The sequence below is a fragment of the Catharus ustulatus genome, chromosome 6 (assembly GCF_009819885.2).
Source record: "Catharus ustulatus isolate bCatUst1 chromosome 6, bCatUst1.pri.v2, whole genome shotgun sequence".
In the NCBI taxonomy this organism is placed as follows: domain Eukaryota; kingdom Metazoa; phylum Chordata; class Aves; order Passeriformes; family Turdidae; genus Catharus; species Catharus ustulatus.
The window spans coordinates 1,283,960-1,301,053 of NC_046226.1; the positions used below are offsets into that span (position 1 = coordinate 1,283,960).

At 48.5% G+C, this 17,094-nt stretch overlaps 1 protein-coding gene across 1 annotated transcript in view; it reads right to left on the minus strand.

The window, feature by feature from the left end:
* The window catches only part of MDGA2 (MAM domain containing glycosylphosphatidylinositol anchor 2), a 229,199-nt gene that overhangs the window by 36,677 nt on the left and 175,428 nt on the right, over positions 1-17,094 (minus strand). Inside the window, exons 10-11 of the mRNA XM_033063561.2 lie at positions 13,186-13,455; positions 877-1,025 (exon numbers count right to left, since the gene is read on the minus strand). Of these exons, the coding sequence (XP_032919452.2) occupies positions 877-1,025; positions 13,186-13,455 (419 nt within the window). The remainder of the gene's footprint in view (positions 1-876; positions 1,026-13,185; positions 13,456-17,094) is intronic.

Below are 17,094 nucleotides of genomic sequence, written 5' to 3' on the forward strand. Positions count from 1 at the left end.
ATTCCCAGGCAGTAGGTCAGGATGCGATCTAAAATAAAACAAACTAAACCAGAAGTCCCACCCAGGCAGGCTCAGTCTCACCTGCTGGATGCCCAGGTGGTAGGCCAGAATCTAATCTAAACTAAACTAAACTAAACTAAACTAAACTAAACTAAACTAAACTAAACTAAACTAAAACTAAACTAAACCAGAATTCCCAAATTCCCAATTTCCTGGGCTCACCTGGCGGATGCCCAGGCGGTAGGCCAGGATGTGATATAAAACAAACCAAACCAGAATTCCCAAATTCCCAATTTCCTGGGCTCACCTGGCGGATGCCCAGGCAGTAGGCCAGGATGTGATATAAAATAAACCAAACCAGAATTCCCGATTTCCCAGGATCAGTCTCACCTGGCGGATGCCCAGGCGGTAGGCCAGGATGTGATATAAAATAAACCAAACCAGAATTCCTGATTTCCCGGGCTCAGTCTCACCTGGCGGATGCCCACGCGGTAGGCCAGGATCTGGTATAAAATAAACCAAACCAGAATTCCCGGGTTCAGTCTCACCTGGCGGATGCCCACGTGGTAGGCCAGGATGCGATATAAAATAAACCAAACCAGAATTCCTGAATTCCCGGGCTCAGTCTCACCTGGTGGATGCCCAGGCGGTAGGCCAGGATGCGATATAAACTAAACTAAACCAGAATTCCCAAATTCCTGATTTCCCGGGCTCACCTGGCGGATGCCCAGGCAGTAGGCCAGGATCTGGTATAAAATAAACCAAACCAGAATTCCCGAATTCCCAGTCTCACCTGGCGGATGCCCAGGCGGTAGGCCAGGATGCGATATAAAATAAACCAAACCAGAATTCCCAATTTCCCAGGCTCAATCTCACCTGGCGGATGCCCAGGCGGTAGGCCAGGATGCGATCCACGGCGCCGGGGTTGAGCTGTGTCCACTGCAGGCTGTAGGAATAGACCCGCGGGCGGTTCTGCCACAGCGGGTTGTACGTGTCGTAGTAGAACTCGGGCGCGTAGGCCTTGCCTGTGAAACGAGGGAATCAGGGACAGGAGTCAGGGAGGAACTCGGGCAGCCCAGAGCTCCCTTCCTTCAGGAAATGAAGGAATTAGGGACATTGGGAACCATGGAATGGCCAAGGGGTACTCAGGTAGCCCAGAGCTCCCTTCCATTAGGAAAAGGATGGGAAACACATGGAAATCATCAGGAAATCAGTTCAGCTGCGCATTCCTGGATCCAAGGTTCCAGCTGGAGCCATCTCTTATTCTCAGATTCAAGGTTTGAGATCCAGCCCCTCATTCACAGGATCCAAAGGCTGAGATCCAACTGCAGCCAGCCCCTCATATCCAAAATCTGAGGGTTGAGATCCAGCCCCTCATTCCCAGGAACCAAGGTTGAGATCCAGCTGCAGCCAGCCCTCATTCCCAAAATTCAAGGGTTGAGATCCAACTTCACCCATCCCTTCATTCCCAGGATCCAGGGGTTGAGATCCAGCCCCTCATTCCCAAAATTCAAGGGTTGAGACCTGATCCCTCATTCCCAGAATCCAAAGGCTGAGATCTAACTGGACCCAGCCCCTCATTCCTGGGATCCAAAGGCTGAGATCCAACTGCAGCCACTCCTCATTCCCAAAATCCAAGGGTTGAGATCCAACTTCACCCATCCCTTCATTCCCAGGATCCAAGGGCTGAGATTCAGCCCCTCATTCCCAAAATCCAAAGATTGAAACCCAACCCTTCATTCCCAAAATCCAAAGGTTGAGACCCAACCCCTCATTCCCAAAATCCAAAGGCTGAGATCCAGCCCCTCATTTCCAAAATCCAAAGGTTGGGATCCAACTTCACCCATCCCCCTCCTGCTGTTTGGTGTGCTTTTGTTCACTATCTTCTTCCAGAACCAGATTTTAGGATTATTTTCCTCCATCCACATTTTTTAAGGGTTCATGGCCGTGCTTTGCCTTTATTGTTATTTCTCTCCCCCAGGTGAGGGCATGGAAAAGGAAAAATTCATGGATCCAGTGGCAAAGGCAGGTTGGAATCTCTGCACTGCTGCCAAAACAGAGCCCCAAACCCTCCCAAGCCACACCAGGAGATTCCAGGATGGGCACCAATGATAGGAAATGCCATCCCAGAGCTGGGAATAGGATTTGGATATTGCCAGGATTTGGATATTGCCAGTGGCTGCTGCTGCCTCCATCCCATCATTCCCTTCCCCATTCCCAAGTGGAAAGGCTCTGGAGTTGCCCTGGAGCACCTGAGAGGTGCCTGATCCTTCAGTGTGGTTTGGACAAGGCAGGACAAGGGAATCTCCCAGGGAATTGGGAAAACCAGGGGATCACCAGCACATCCAAACCTTCATCATTCTTAAATGTGGGAAAAACGAAGGATGATTTCCCAGAGAAACAACAAAACATCCCTAAATCCACTAAATCTGAGCTCATGTCGGATTAAATCCATGGAGAGGCTTTGCCAAGGGATGGGGTGGATGTTCCATCCCTGGAATTGTCCAAGGCCACATTGGATGGGGTTTGGAGCAACCAGATTTCATTAAAAATGTCCCTTCCCATGGCCTTTTCCAACATAAACCACCCCACAATTCCAAGATATTTCATGGAACAGATCCATCCATAAGAAACAGGATGGGGGCAAACTCAGTCCTGGGTGTGCTGTGCTCCATGTTCCCACTGAAAATATCAAAAAATCAGGGAAAACCTGGAAAACAAAATATTTCCATGTGTTCTTCTCCTGGAAAACACCAAAAGATGTTTTTCATTGGAGAAAAACCAAAGCAGGAGGATTTCCCACTTCCTGAAGTTTCTACTTCCATGCACACTTCTGCAGGGATTTGGCAGTGGGAATAATTGGGAAAGGGCTGGAAAATCTGGCAAAACACAGCCTGCCTGCCCCATGGAATATGGGAGGGGTGTGGATTCATTACTGCCCTACCTTAATTAGGATTTTAGGAGTTTGTGACAAACCAAACACAGAATTTAGGGATTTTCTCCTCAAAACTAACCCTGATCCAGGTGGAAATAGAGAGGGGTGGGAGGCATTTGAAATTCCAAATTGGACAACTTCCATCAGCAGAAAAGCAGTGAGAAGAGGAGGAAGAAATGCCTTTAAAAAAAAAAACCAAAAATGCAAAGGAACAAAGGCAAAATCCTGGCAATAAACACCAACGTGGCACTTATTGAACCAGCTTCTGTCTCCTACCACGCTCCTCTTTCCCAAGGATAAAAAACCCTTTTAGCCAAGATATTTTCCCCAATTTCCTGGGGAAGGAGCACCTTCAATTAGCCCAGAGTGGAGGAGCAAACAACAATATTCCAAGGGGAGGGAGCAAAGCAAAACAGGGCTGGAAAAAAAGGGGAATCAAAAGGGAGCAGCATGGAGACGATTTGTTTTCCTTGTTCCTGAGAAGTGGGAATAATGGGAAAAGCTCATGCTGGATGCAAATTATCCTCTTCCCACTGCAGTTGGGTATAATGGGATCTCTGGGGGGGACTGAGGAGCTGTAATGAGCCACTTGTCACAAGAGGGACACTTGAACAACACCGGCACCTTTGGGGGAATAATGAGGAGCCGTGAAGAGCTGCATTATCCCAAATCCCTGTGAAAACAGCCTGGCAAGGGAGGGGCTGGAAATTCGAGAGCACAACGCTGAGAGCTTCCCCTGCAAACCTCGGGTTTGGAAAAGCAGAGTTGGCTTCTGGAAGGGTGGAAAAAAAAAATAAAAAAAATAAGGGGAACTTGGAAATGTCCCTTGTCCCCAAAGCCCTTGGCTCTGGGTCCGTGGGACCGGGAGCTCCTGGGGAGGGATGTGAGGATGTTGGCTGTTGGTTTTCTCTGAGGTTTGGATGGCAGCAGAAGTTGGGTTGTGTCACCCAGCTCATGCTGGGGAGCCTGGAGGTTGGGAGATGTGGATTTTGGGCTGGGAAGATCATTTTTAGCTGGGCTGGCAGGAATGGGGGAGGTTTGTGGGATCTCAGCTCCTCAAAGCCCAGCTGGTGCAGAGTTTGTGGAGTTTCCATCCTTGGGGATCCTTGTCCAGCTCTGGGACCAGCAGGGATGGGAGCTGCTCCAGAGCAGGGATGTGAGGATGAGGAAGGGCTGGAGCATCTCAGTGCCTGAGTGTCCCTGTGTGTCTGTCCCTGTCTGTGTGTCCCTGTCTGTCCATCCCTGTGTGTCCCTGTCTATCTCTCTGTCCCTGTCCATCCCTGTGTGTCTGTCCATCCCTGTGTGCAGGCAGGGGCACAGCAGTTCCAGCTCTGCTCCAGGCAGGGGCTGATCCCAGGAATTGCCGGCTCAGGAGCAGAACTTGTGCCCTGGGCAGTGCCCAGCCCTGAGCAGAGCCCAGAGAGGGGCTGGAGTCTCCTCCTGGGATATTCCAGAGCCACATGGCAGCCTGACCCTTCCTGGGATTCTGGGATTCCTTTCCTGGAGCCCCTTTAGGGGCTCTGAGCTCTCCCTGGACCCTTCCCTTCTCCAGCTGAACATTTTCCAGCAGCCCTGTTACTGCTGCAAGGTCAAAAATGGGATGAAATCACTGTGGCACTGAATCAGAGAAACCAAGAAATGGAAAAGTCACTTCAGCTGCCCCATCCCAGGCTCCACAGGGATCTAAAAGCTGGAGGAATTTCCTGAGCAGAAGGGGATTGAGGCATCCCCCATCCTGGCACTCCAAGCCTTTGTCCCAAGCCCCTCTCTCTGTCCCTGGGTTTGAGGTTGTTCCAAGCAAGGAAACAACATCCCCCTCCCAGCTCTGCAATCCCACATTCCCATTTATTTCCCAGACAGACTGAAGTGTCCTAACCCAGCACTCCAGGACCATCCATTGTCCTCCCCTGGATGGAAATCCAGGAGCAGAGTGAGTCCTGTCCCAGCTCTCTGCTCTCAGCAGCTCTTGGTGCTGGAGTTTGATTTCACTCTGATAAAAAGGATCCCTCTCTCCGTGCCCATTTCCCTCCTTCCATCCCAGAGCTGTTTTCCACATTTCAGGAGGATTTCATTGTTGGCTCTGGGGCTCCCTCAGCCCAGCTTTCCCTGGAGTGTTCCCATCCCTTTCATCCTCAGCTGTCAGACAATAAATCTGGCTCAGCCCTGGCTGTTTGTGCCACCTGAATTACTCAGCTGTCAATTTGTACCCCATGAAAGCTGCATCTGCAAAAATCTGCATCCTTAGAGTCCATATTCCTAATTAATAAAGATCTGGGAATTTAAATTTTTAAAAATGAAAGAGGTTGAGCAGGGCCCTTTTAGAGGAAAAAACCAGCCAGGATTCCTGATCCTGGGCTTCACTGGGATCACTCAGCCACTCATCCCTGAGGAAAAAAATCCCTTAAAGGAATTGCTGCTGGGCTGGGCACTGCAAATTCCAGCTGGGATGGGAGTACAGGTGTCTCAGCAATGCCACAACTGTCCCAAAACTCTGTCCCTGAATGTCCCAGATCCCACAGGATGGGATTGGTGTCCCCAAGGATGGGATTGGAATGGATTGGTGTCCCACAGAATGGGATTGGTGCCCCACAGGATGGGATTTTCTCCCTGTCCTGCAGGAATGAACAGTGGGAATTGTGTGGACACAAAGAATTCATTTCCTTCTCTGTTCTCCCCACCTCTTCCCAACAAGTTCTGCCAATTCCTTGGAGTTTGGCTCTTGGGAATTGCAGCATCTCTGTCCCATGTTTGTGGCACTCCTGGTGAATGCTGAGCAGAGCAGCTCCCACTTTATCACATTGAGGGAAAGGAAATAAAATCAGGATTTACAAATGCTTCCCCTTCTGGCAACCTCAGCTCCAGCCCTTTCCATCTGTAAAATGCTGGGAGAGCACAAATCCTGAATAAAACACTGCATTAAACTGTGTGAAATATGGAAAATGCTGCCCCTTCCCCTGCTCTGCTTCATTCCAGGCTCTCTGTTTTATGGAAGGGTTGCAGGAAGAAAGAGAAGAGGTTTTGTTCTTTGTTTGCATTTGGGAAAGGCAACATCTGGATCTGCTCCTCATCCCAATCCTGCAGCTGGATCATCCCAGTCCAGCCTCCCCACAACCATGGGAGCTGAAAATCAGGGAATTATTTGGTTTGGAAGGGACCTGAAATATGTTCTTGCATTTGTGGCCTTCCCTTAATCCTCTAAAATGAATTCCAGAGTCTTCCCTGTCCTCCAGGAGTGAATTTTTTGGGCTGAGCAGCTGAATCAGTCAATAAAGTTAATAAAGTTAATAAAGTCTATTTATATTAAAATATTAATAATAAATAATCCCTCCAGGAGGTGGCAGCTGCTCCAGGGAATTCCAGGCTGCTCCCACTGGGAACTTGGGGATGAGACTTTCCCAGAAAAATCTCTTCCCAAAATATTTACAGAATTATAAATACATTGTAACTGGCAGGGAAGGGATGATTTGGGAATAAAATGAACTTTTTAATGCCTAATTGGGGCACAAACTTAAATTTTTCTGAGGTCTGTCTGGGTTTAGAGGTTCCCACTCCAGGCACAGAAACCCAACATCCCAAAGTAAGGAAAATGTGGAATGCTCCAGTGGCATCCATGAGATTCCTGCTCCAGGTGCCCTTCCTGCCTTTCCCTGGGGTTTTCCTGAGGATCCAGCTCCTCCCAGACCTGACATCTGCTGACATCTGCTCCCCTTCTGCAATTCCTGCTGCTCCTGCAGGAATTCCCAATCCCAGCCATCCCAGCCCACCCCAGGAGCTGAGCTCCAGCTCCTCAGCTCCATCAGTTTGGGGCCATGAGTTGTGTGGTGCTGCTTTGGGGGATGAATAAATCCGGTTTTTGTAGGATCTGGAGATTCCTGCTTCCCACACTGGGATTGGTGAGCTTTGGGAAGCTCCAGATATCCAAACCTGGCAGCATTCCATGCCTTCATTTTCCTGTGGCTACACCCCCTACAGATGTGCACATCTGTGCCTGGCAGGAAGCAATTCCTGAAGGAATGGGATCCACAATTCCAAAGAAATCCCTGGGTCAGCATGGAGGTGACAATTGACGTGTCACCATGGGAATCCTGCAGAAATCCCATGAGAACCCTGCAGAAATCCCAAGGGAATGGCAGGTGAGGAAGGGGGAAGCGTCACACACCAGATTCCTGAAGGATGGGCAGGGAAAGGGATGGGATGTGGGCCTGGAATTGTAAATAATCAATAATAAAATGTCTCCACAGGCACAGGGAAGGACCTGTGGCCTCTGTGGAAGGGGGAGATGGGGAAACTCCTGGGAAAACAGGATCAGAGCACAGGGAAATGCAGCCAGGACAGGGAGCAGCTCTGAGGAATCACAAGGAGCAGGAGCAGACCCTGGATGGACTCCACCCAATGGGAATCACAGAATTCCTGAGCATTCCCACAGGAATGCCTCCACACCTGGAGCTACCTGTGCCCAGCCAGGCTCCATCCATGGATTCCAGTTCCATCCATGGATCCCAGCCCCATCCACGGATCCCAGCTCCATCCATGGATCCCAGGCTCCATTCATGGATCCCAGCTCCATCCAGGCTCCATCCATGGATCCCAGTTCCATCCATGGATCCCAGCCCCAGCCAGGCTCCATCCATGGATCCCAGCCCCATCCATGGATCCCAGCTCCCTCCATGGATCCCAGCTCCCTCCATGGATCCCAGCCCCATCCATGGATCCCAGCTCCATCCATGGATCCCAGCCCCAGCCAGGCTCCATCCATGGATCCCAGCCCCATCCATGGATCCCAGCCCCATCCATGGATCCCAGCTCCATCCAAGCTCCATCCACGGATCCCAGCCCCACCCAGGCTCCAAAGATGCTTTTCATTGGAGAAAAAAGGAGTTTCCAGAGATCTCTTCCCAGATGTGGATTCTGGGATATCAGCAGGGACGATCCAGTGCCCATCTCCTTACATCCCAGTTTTCTGGGATCAGGGAAGGCAGGAGGTGTGAGGTACCCGAGTGTCCCATGGGTTAGGGGTGGAAGTGGGACTGGATCATCTTTTCCAGCCTCAGTTACTCCTGGCACCACGGGAATGCTGCCATGGCTGGGGACAATCCCTTCTGGAGCTGTCGGAGTGCTTGGTTTGCTCAGCTCTCAATTCAGCACCCAAAGAGCTTCCAAGGAAAAGGAAAGCTCTGATCACCAGCTAACAATTAAACCCTCCCTAATTAGCCCTTGATTGGCTTGATGTTGCACTTGGCTGGAAGCACTGACAGGGTGATGTAAGACAAAGTAAATAATTAAAGATGAGCTCATTAATTAACGCAATATCCCGTGGCAGAAAAATTCCACAGGCCAGAACAACATGGAATTAATATTCCAAACTGTCTTCCCTCGCTGGTGGGATCAGGAGTTGCTTGATAAAAGGAATTAAACCCATGGAATGCCATTAGAGCTTTGTTTAGTCCTACCCAGGGCTGTGATGAATAATTGAAATAATGAATTTTAATATTAAATCTGCAGCCCTGCCAAGCCAGCCCCATCCACTATGGACACAGATTCCTGGTGGAAATTAAGGAAGGAATTCCACAAGGATGTGGATTAAAGAATTTAATGGATAGGGAACAAAATATGGTCTAAAAACCCTAAAAACACCTCTTTGGACTCAACTTTGGGGATAAATTCAGCCCAGGGCAGCCCCTGGGCAAATTCCATCTCAAGGGGGTCAAACTTCCCAAACTGAGGAGAAATTTTAAACCAGGATTTGTCAGGTAAACTCAGTTCTAGGTAATCCTAATCCTGGCTCCCAGGGGCACAGAGAATCATGGAATTGTTCAGGTTGGAAAAGACCTTTGGGATCAAGTCTGGCTGTCCTTCCACCCCACAGCCACCATGATCCCACGGCCTCAAGAGCCACATCCATGGGTTTGGACAATTCCAGGGGTTGTGGCTGCACTGCTGCCCTGGGCAGGGTCTCACAGCCCTTTCCATGAGTGATTCTCCACAAAAATCCAACTTGAACTTCCCTGGTGCAGCCCAAGGCTGTTCCCTGTCGTCCTGCTCCTTAATGGGGCAGACAAAAATAGTGGAGATGGTGAAGTGGAAAGGGAAGGAGGAAGAGGAGGAGGAGGAGAAAGAGGACAAAAGAGGAAGATGAGGAAGGAGAAAGAAGAAGAAAAAAGGGGGAGGAGAAGGACCAGGACAAGGACAAGGAGAAGAAGAAAGAAGATGAAGGATATGAAGAAGAAAGAAAAAGAAGAAGAAATAAAAAGAAGAAAGAGAAGAAGAAGAAAGAAGAAGAAAGGAGATGAAAGAAGAAGGACAAGGACAAAGACAAGAAGAAGAAGAAGAAAAAAGATGAAAAAAGAAAAGAAGAGGAAAGGAAAAGAAGAAGAAAGAAGGAGAAGAAAGAGAAGAAGAAAAAGAAACGAAGGAAGAAGAAAGAAAGGGAAGAAGAAAGAAGGAGAAGAAGAAAGAAAGAAGAAGAAAGAAGAAGAAGGACAAGGACAAAGACAAGAAGAAGAAGAAAGAAGAAGAAGAAGAAAGAAAGAAAAGAAGAAGAAAGAAGGAAAAGAAAGGAGATGAAAGAAGAAGAAGAAGGACAAGGACAAAGACAAGAAGAAGAAGAAGAAAGATGAAAAAAGAAAAAGAAGAGGAAAGAAAAAGAAGAAGAAGAAAGAAGGAGAAAAAAGAGAAGAAGAAGAAAAAGAAGAGAAGGAAGAAGAAGAAGGAGATGAAGAAAAAAGAAAGAGAAGAAGAAGAAAGAAAGAAAGAAGGAGAAGAAAGGAGATGAAAGAAGAAGAAAAAGAAGAAAGAGAAGAAGAAGAAAAAGAAGAAGAAGAAGAAGAAGAAGGAGAAGAAGAATAAAAAGAAAAAGAAGATCCCAGTTTTCCCCTCTGCAAACTGGGAACCTGCAGAACATGGAGATGAGCCCACCCTGCTTTGAGGAGCCCACGCCACAGTGACAATCTGTTCCTGGGCTGACCCAGCAGGGCTCAGCTGTGTCCTGGAGGAAGCCCAGGCCCCTCAGCAGCTGCTCCCTGTGCTCATCCCAGCTCCAAACCCTCCTCAGCCTCTGCCATTCACGGATCTGACTGATTTCCTCCGGTCCTGGCAGGGTTTGCCAAAGCCACAGCCTGGAATGGACTTTTTGTTGCTCTCTGGATATGATCTGGCCCTGAATAAAAATCTCGAGGTGGTGAAGCTGTGAGGAGCATGAACTCAGCTCTGCTTCCCCACAAACACAATTTGCCTTGTCACTTCTTATTTATTTTGAGCAGACTGGCAGGTTACATCTGCCTCACGTTGGCCCTGGTGCTGTAAATTAACCCCTTTTCCAAGTGTGATTTATTTGGCTTTCATCTCCTCCAATCTGCCTCCAAATATACAGGAAAAAAAAGAGATTTTTGCAGGCTCGGGGGTCAGAATAAATCTTTGGAGCCAGGCTGCTTGAAATGCTGCCCTGAAAAGCTTTCTGTGAGCACAGCAATGGCTCTCTGCAGCCCCAGCCCAGCACATTTCTATTTTCCTGCACGACAAACCAGAAATAAACCAGCTAAAAATGGGTTACAACAAGCCATTATTCCCCCCAAAACAAAAGCTGCACACAACTGCCACATTCCTGCCTTGCAGTTATTTATTGGGCTTTTTTTCCAATCATGCCTGAGAAGTGCCCAGTTTCTTGTCTCTATTCACATTCCCAGTGGAATCCCAGCCTCCTTTTTAACCATTTCATCATTTTTTTCAGCGTTTTCTGTTCCCTGGGGCTCCCACTCCATCTGTGCTACTGAGAGTCAGGAGCACAACAGAGTACAAAGAATTTATTTCTGAAATAAACTCGGTTTTAACTTTAAAACACCAAGAAAGTCGAAGTGCTACTTCCAGCATCCTCAATCCACCATAAATTAGCAGGATGGGATGAACCCTAATGAGCACAGGGAAGGATGGGAAGGGGAAAACATCATAAAATCATTTTAGAACTCATTTTCAGTTTTGTGGTTTGCTAAAACCACTCCAACTGCCCCAATCCTGGCAAAATAATTTCCAGCTCCAAGATCCTGAAGATGAAAGACACACCAAGCTTGGCTCCATCACAAAATCCCACACCACAGCTGGATCCTGGGGGCTGCACAGCCTCCCCAGCCTGGGAGAGGGTGGAAAAATTCCCAAAATTCTTTGTTGTTGGGGAAAAGGAACAAATCCCAACATCCCTCTGCTTCCAAGGAGTGGTTGGAGGCTCTGATGTTCCCACCCTGCTCTCTGAGCTGGGGAGAAGAGGAAATCCAACCTCACACAGTGAATTTTGCTGCCTGGTGACTCTCTCAGGCTTCCCCCAAAACCCCCTGGATGGGTGCCCTCAGAGGAGGAATATTCACATTTTCCACTGAGAAATCCTGATCTCCAAATGAGCTAAATCTCCTTTTTTTTTTTCATCAACCACAATCCCAACAAGCTGGTACAACTTGGAAGGAAGTTTTTGGCAACCAGAGCAGGAGCAGAGTGATCCAACAACACCCAAACCTTCACACTTGGGCGTCCAAGACCTCACTGCCACCAAAATTCAGGAATTAAAGAAACTCCCCAGCACCATCTTTGAAGTGCTGGAGAATCCAGAATTACTTTATTATGTGCCATGGAAATCATTCCAACCACATAATTATTCACCAGACTTTCCCCATATTTATACATAAAAAACCACCACAAAATTCTCATTTATTGGTCCCAAATGACCCCATTTTTGTCTTGGATTTCCTCTTGGCCATCCATCCTTCCATGCTAATTTGGTTCCCATTTTTTTGCTTCTCTTCTCAATATTTTCCCATCTCAGCTGTTCCAATCCCTGCCAGGAGCTGACATTTGGTCATGCCCATTTATCTCCCAACCTGGAAATTCCAACCTCACAATCTGGGAATCCTCCTCTTGTTGTTCAACAAAACCCAAACAGTGAGCAGAGTTTTGAAGAGGAACTCCAACACCCAAGGAAAATTGAACAAACCTGTGGGTAAGTGTCAGAGGCCCAGGAAAAATCCAGCCAGGATTTTTCCCAGGCTGCTCTCAGTTCTGATTCTTTTCCTAGGAGAAATGTTTCAGATAATTCAATAACACAGATAAACACCTGCTGGAGGACGTGCTGTTTTTCACAGAGCACGTTTCTAAAGGGGTGCTGTTCCTCTGCCCAATGAATTGTCTCTAATTTGTTTTACACAATGTATATTATTTAAATGTTGGAGTCAGTGAGTCAAGGCCCTGCCTGAATCCTCCAGGCAGGAGCCAGAGTGCAGGGATTGAGTTAAAACCCTTGGATGGATTGGAACGTGTTAAGCCACCCACACATAAATGGGAGTTTAAATAGAAGAATAAGTAAAAGTTTGAGCCTAAGTTTAGCTGTAAGTTTGAGTTTTAGGATAAATAAGTAATAAGTCGGTAAGTTTCAGTGAGAGCTGCAGTGTTTTTAGTGAGTAAAAGGTTTGAGATGCCAGAATAGAAGAACAAGTTCTAGTGAAGGTTATCAAACACACTGATGTTTGCAGTGCAGGCTCCAGGAGCTCTTTCTCAGACACTACTTAGACAAAATAGAACTCCAGTGAGAATATTGCTGACATTTTTCAGATAGAATAAGATAGATCCTATACGTAGTTTATACGTATCCTAACGTGCTAAGAAATTAGAATTCTAACAGGTTGAGAGAAAGTGCTTTGAATTTACGTGCTGGCTTGTCAGAAAAATCCTATATAAGATTATGTATTGGGGAGAGTTGGTGCTTTGGCTATTGCTTTTTGCTTTTGCTATTGCCTTTGCTTTTGCCTTTTTTGCCTTTTCCTTTTGCCATCCCTTTGCCCTGCCAGTGTCTCCAACACCCCAGAAGAAGATCAGAGCTCCAGCAGCAACCCTAGCCCTCTCCAGGACCCCCAGGGACGGCTCCTGCTTTTGTTCAGGACCTTATGCTAAAACTTAGCCTGGACTTTAATGTCTATGACTGTACCTTAGGAGACTGATGTGCATTTACAATAAATAACCTTTTTAGCAGCTACTAGCTGTTTAATCATTTAGAGATAACCCGGCAAGAAGGGCACGTTGAGAACCCCAGGATTCCTAATCCCACATTTAAACCCAAAATTTCCTTCATAAATGCTCTTCCCTGCTCCTGCAAGAAAGATAACACATCACTGCGTTTATCACCGCTCCGGAACCGCATACAGTAACACAAACCGACCAAAACCCCTTCCAAAAAACCCACCAAAACCCAGATCAAAGCGCGGCTTAACTCCTACCTGTGACGAGGAAGCTGCAGCGGCCGGCGCCCGCCTCGTTGATGATGTTGCAGTTGTAGAGGCCGTAGGAGTCGCGGGAGAGGCTGCTGACGGTGAACTCCGTGGAGTCCTGCAGGTCGAAGTGGCCGGAGCGCAGCAGGCGCCCGCCCAGGCGCCACTCGTAGCTCAGCACGCGCGTGGGGTAGGCGCGCAGCACGCGGCAGCTCATGGTGACGGCGCGGCCCTGGCCCTGCCGCAGCTCCAGGAACGCCGGCTCCACCGCCGGGGGGTCTGCGGAGACACGGGGCAGGGGTGAGACAGGAACCGGGCTGGGAACGGGGCTGACACGGGTTCAATGTAGGACTGGGCCTGGCCATGGGACTAACCTGGATTATTGTTTGGGACCAGGCCTGGCCATGGGACTAACCTGGGTTCAATGCAGGACCAGGTCTGGGGACGGGACTAACCTGAGTTCAATGTAGGACTGGGCCTGGGGATGGGACTAGCCTGGATTATTGTTTGGGACCAGGCCTGGGGACGGGACTAACCTGGGTTATTGTTTAGGTCCAGACCTGGGCACAGGACTAACCTGGATTATTGTTTGGGGCCAGGCCTGGGCATGGGAGTAATGCGGGTTCAATGCAGGACCAGGCCTGACCACGGGACTAACCCAAGTTTAATGCAGGACCAGGCCTGACCATGGGACTAACCCAAGTTTAATGCAGGACCAGGCCTGGGGATGGGACTAACCCGGGTTCAATGCAGGACCAGGCCTGGGGACAGGACTAACCTGGGTTCAATGTAGGACCAGGCCTGGGGATGCCACTAACCCAGGTTATTGTTCAGGTCCAGACCTGAGCACGGGACTAACCTGGATTATTGTTTGGGACCAGGCTGGGGACAGGACTAACCCAGGCTCAATGCAGGACCAGGCCTGGGGATAGGACTAACCTGGGTTAAATTTAGGACCAGGCCTGGGGACGGGACTAACCCAGGTTCAATGTAGGACAGGGCCTGGGGATGGGACTAACCCAAGTTTAATGTAGGACCAGGCCTGGGGATGGGACTAACCCGGGTTCAATGTAGGACCAGGCCTGGAGACGGGACTAACATGGGTTCAATGCAGGACCAGGCCTGACCACAGGACTAACCTGGATTATTGTTTGGGACCAGGCTGGGGACAGGACTAACCCGGGTTCAATGTAGGACCAGGCCTGGGGATGGGACTGACACGGGTTCAATGCAGGACTGGGCCTGGCCATGGGACTAACCCAAGTTTAATGTAGGACCAGGCCTGGGCACGGGACTAACCCGGCTTCAATGCAGGACCGGGCCTGGGGATGGGACTAGCCTGGATTATTGTTTGGGACCAGGCCTGGGCACAGGACTAACCTGAGTTCAATGCAGGACCAGGCCTGGGGACGGGACTAACCTGGATTATTGTTTGGGACCAGGCTGGGGACAGGACTAACCCGGGTTCAATGCAGGACCAGGCCTGGGGATGGGACTAACCCAAGTTTAATGCAGGACCAGGCCTGGGGACAGGATTAATCTGGATTATTGTCTGGGACCAGGCTGGGGACAGGGCTAACCCAGGTTCAATGCAGGACCAGGCTGGGGACGGGACTAACCCAGGCTCAATGCAGGACCAGGCTGGGGACGGGACTAACCCACGTTATTGCTCAGGACCAGGCCTGGGGACAGGGCTAACCCAGGTTCCTGTTTGGGTCCAGTCCTAGAGACAGGGCTAACCCGGGTTCTTGTTCAGGACCTGTCCTAGAGATAGGACTAACCCAGGTTAGGAATCACCCTAGGCATCCAAACTAACCCAGGTTCTTATTTAGGACCAGTGGTAGAGACAGGATTAATCCACATTCTTGTTCAGGACCAGTCCTAGGAGACCAAACTAACCCAGGTTCTTGTTTAGGACAGATCCTAAAGACAGGGCTAACCCAGGATCTTGTTCAGGACCTGTCCGAAATACAGGATTAATCTAGGTTCTTGTTTAGGACCTGTCCTAAAGACAGAACTAACTCAGGTTCTTGTTTAGGACCAGTCCTAAAGACAGAACTAACCCAGGTTCTTGTTTAGGATGCATCTTAAAGACAGGACTAACCCTGGTTCTTGTTCAGGACCTGTCCTAGAGACAAGACTAACCCAGGCTCTTGTTTGAGACCTGTACTAGGAGACAGGACTAACCCAGGTTAGGAACCATCCTAGGCATCCAAACTAACCCAGATACTTGTTTAGGACCCATCTTAGGAATCAAGACTAACCCAAGTTCCTGTTTAAGACCTGTCCTAGAGACAGGACTAGCCAAGGTTCCTGTTTAGGACCCATCCTAAGAGACAGGACTAAGCCAGGTACTTGTTTAGGACGAGTCCTAAAGACAGGACTAACACAAATTCTTATTTAGGACCAGTCCTAGGAGACCGGACTAGCCTGGTCTCCTCCTGTTGCAGGAGGTTGGGTGGGTTCTTCTTTGCACATCCTAAAAACTGGACATGTTAAACCCAGGTTCTTGTTTAGCACCTGGCTTGGAGACAAAACCATCCTGATCCTAAATCCCTGTGGGAGAGCACAGGAATTTTGGGACAGGAATATCACAGAAACTCCATTAAAAAGCCTTTGATGGCTGATTTTTCCATCATTTTCTCTCCTTGCTCATAAATCCTTGGAATGTTTGAGCATCCAAAATTCTTCCTTGGTTTGGAATAACATTCCCTCTTTGTTTTCCTTGCTGCTTCCACTGAATATCCCAAACCCAGGGAATGATTTCACCTCCCTGTGGCGCCTCAGTTTAAAGATTTTAACAGGAATTTGTATTCATGCCCTTCTCTCTTCTCCCCCTGCTTTATTTACTCACCAAGCTCCTTTACCCTTATAAACAGCTTGTAAATGAAACTTTCCCCTGCCTTTAAGGTCACAGAAGTCTTTAAACCCCACAATTCCCATTTATCCAGGGGCTGATGATCCCCAGTGACAGGAAGAGAAAATTAACTTGGGCTGCTCATTCCCAAATCCCACTTTTGCAGGTAATAACTTTAATGGGGCAGGGAAGGGCTGAGAAAAGCCCCAGCCCGAGTTAAGAGCTCGTTTTTCCGTCGGGTTTTTCCATTGTTTTATAGGATTGTGACTTCCCAGATGCGCAGAAGAAAAACTGGAATTGTTCATGACTTCTCTGCTTTGAACTCATTTGCATCAGCTCTTCCCTAAGGCTTTGGCAATTTGATTTAATTTACTTTTTCCCTCCTTATTCCTTTCATAATTCCACTATTAGTTTTGGAAAAATCTCCAGCAAAGCTGCCAAGGGAGCACGGTTCATTCTCTCCCACAATTATCTTTGGGAAGCAAACGGGGCTGGAGTTAAATCAGGCTCTCTATTAATGTTTAATGAAGTTTTTTAGCCTAAGTACATGCATGTTTTAAGGATTAGGAAACAGAAAAAGGAAAGTTCTGGAGCTATCCAGAGGAATGGCAGCGGGATGTTTGTTTGGTTTGAACCACACCGCTGCTCCTGGTGGTGAGGAGCAAATCCTGGTTTTTGGAGTGGGATTCCTTAAGGAGAAAATTCCAGGAATTTATTTCCAAGCAGAAGCTTCCCCTCCTGGTTTGGCCTCTCCAATTTGCATTTTAAGCTAAACAAATAATGAGTTTTTCTCTCCCAGCTCCAGCAAAGGGAATAATAAATAAATAATAATAAAAAGTGACGCCTCTGCTCGCTTTCCATTGGGTTTGTGGCCACTGCTGGAGTCACACCACAGGGATGTGAATCCTTGGAAACCTCTGGTTTTAGGATGTGGAAATGCCTGAATGGAGCCTGGAGCCCAGGACACAGAGAAGCCCAGACAAGATGGGATTTGGGAGCTTTGGGAAGCTCCAGTGCACAGGGATTGTGCAAGCAGAGCTTGGAACAGGGATATTGCACCT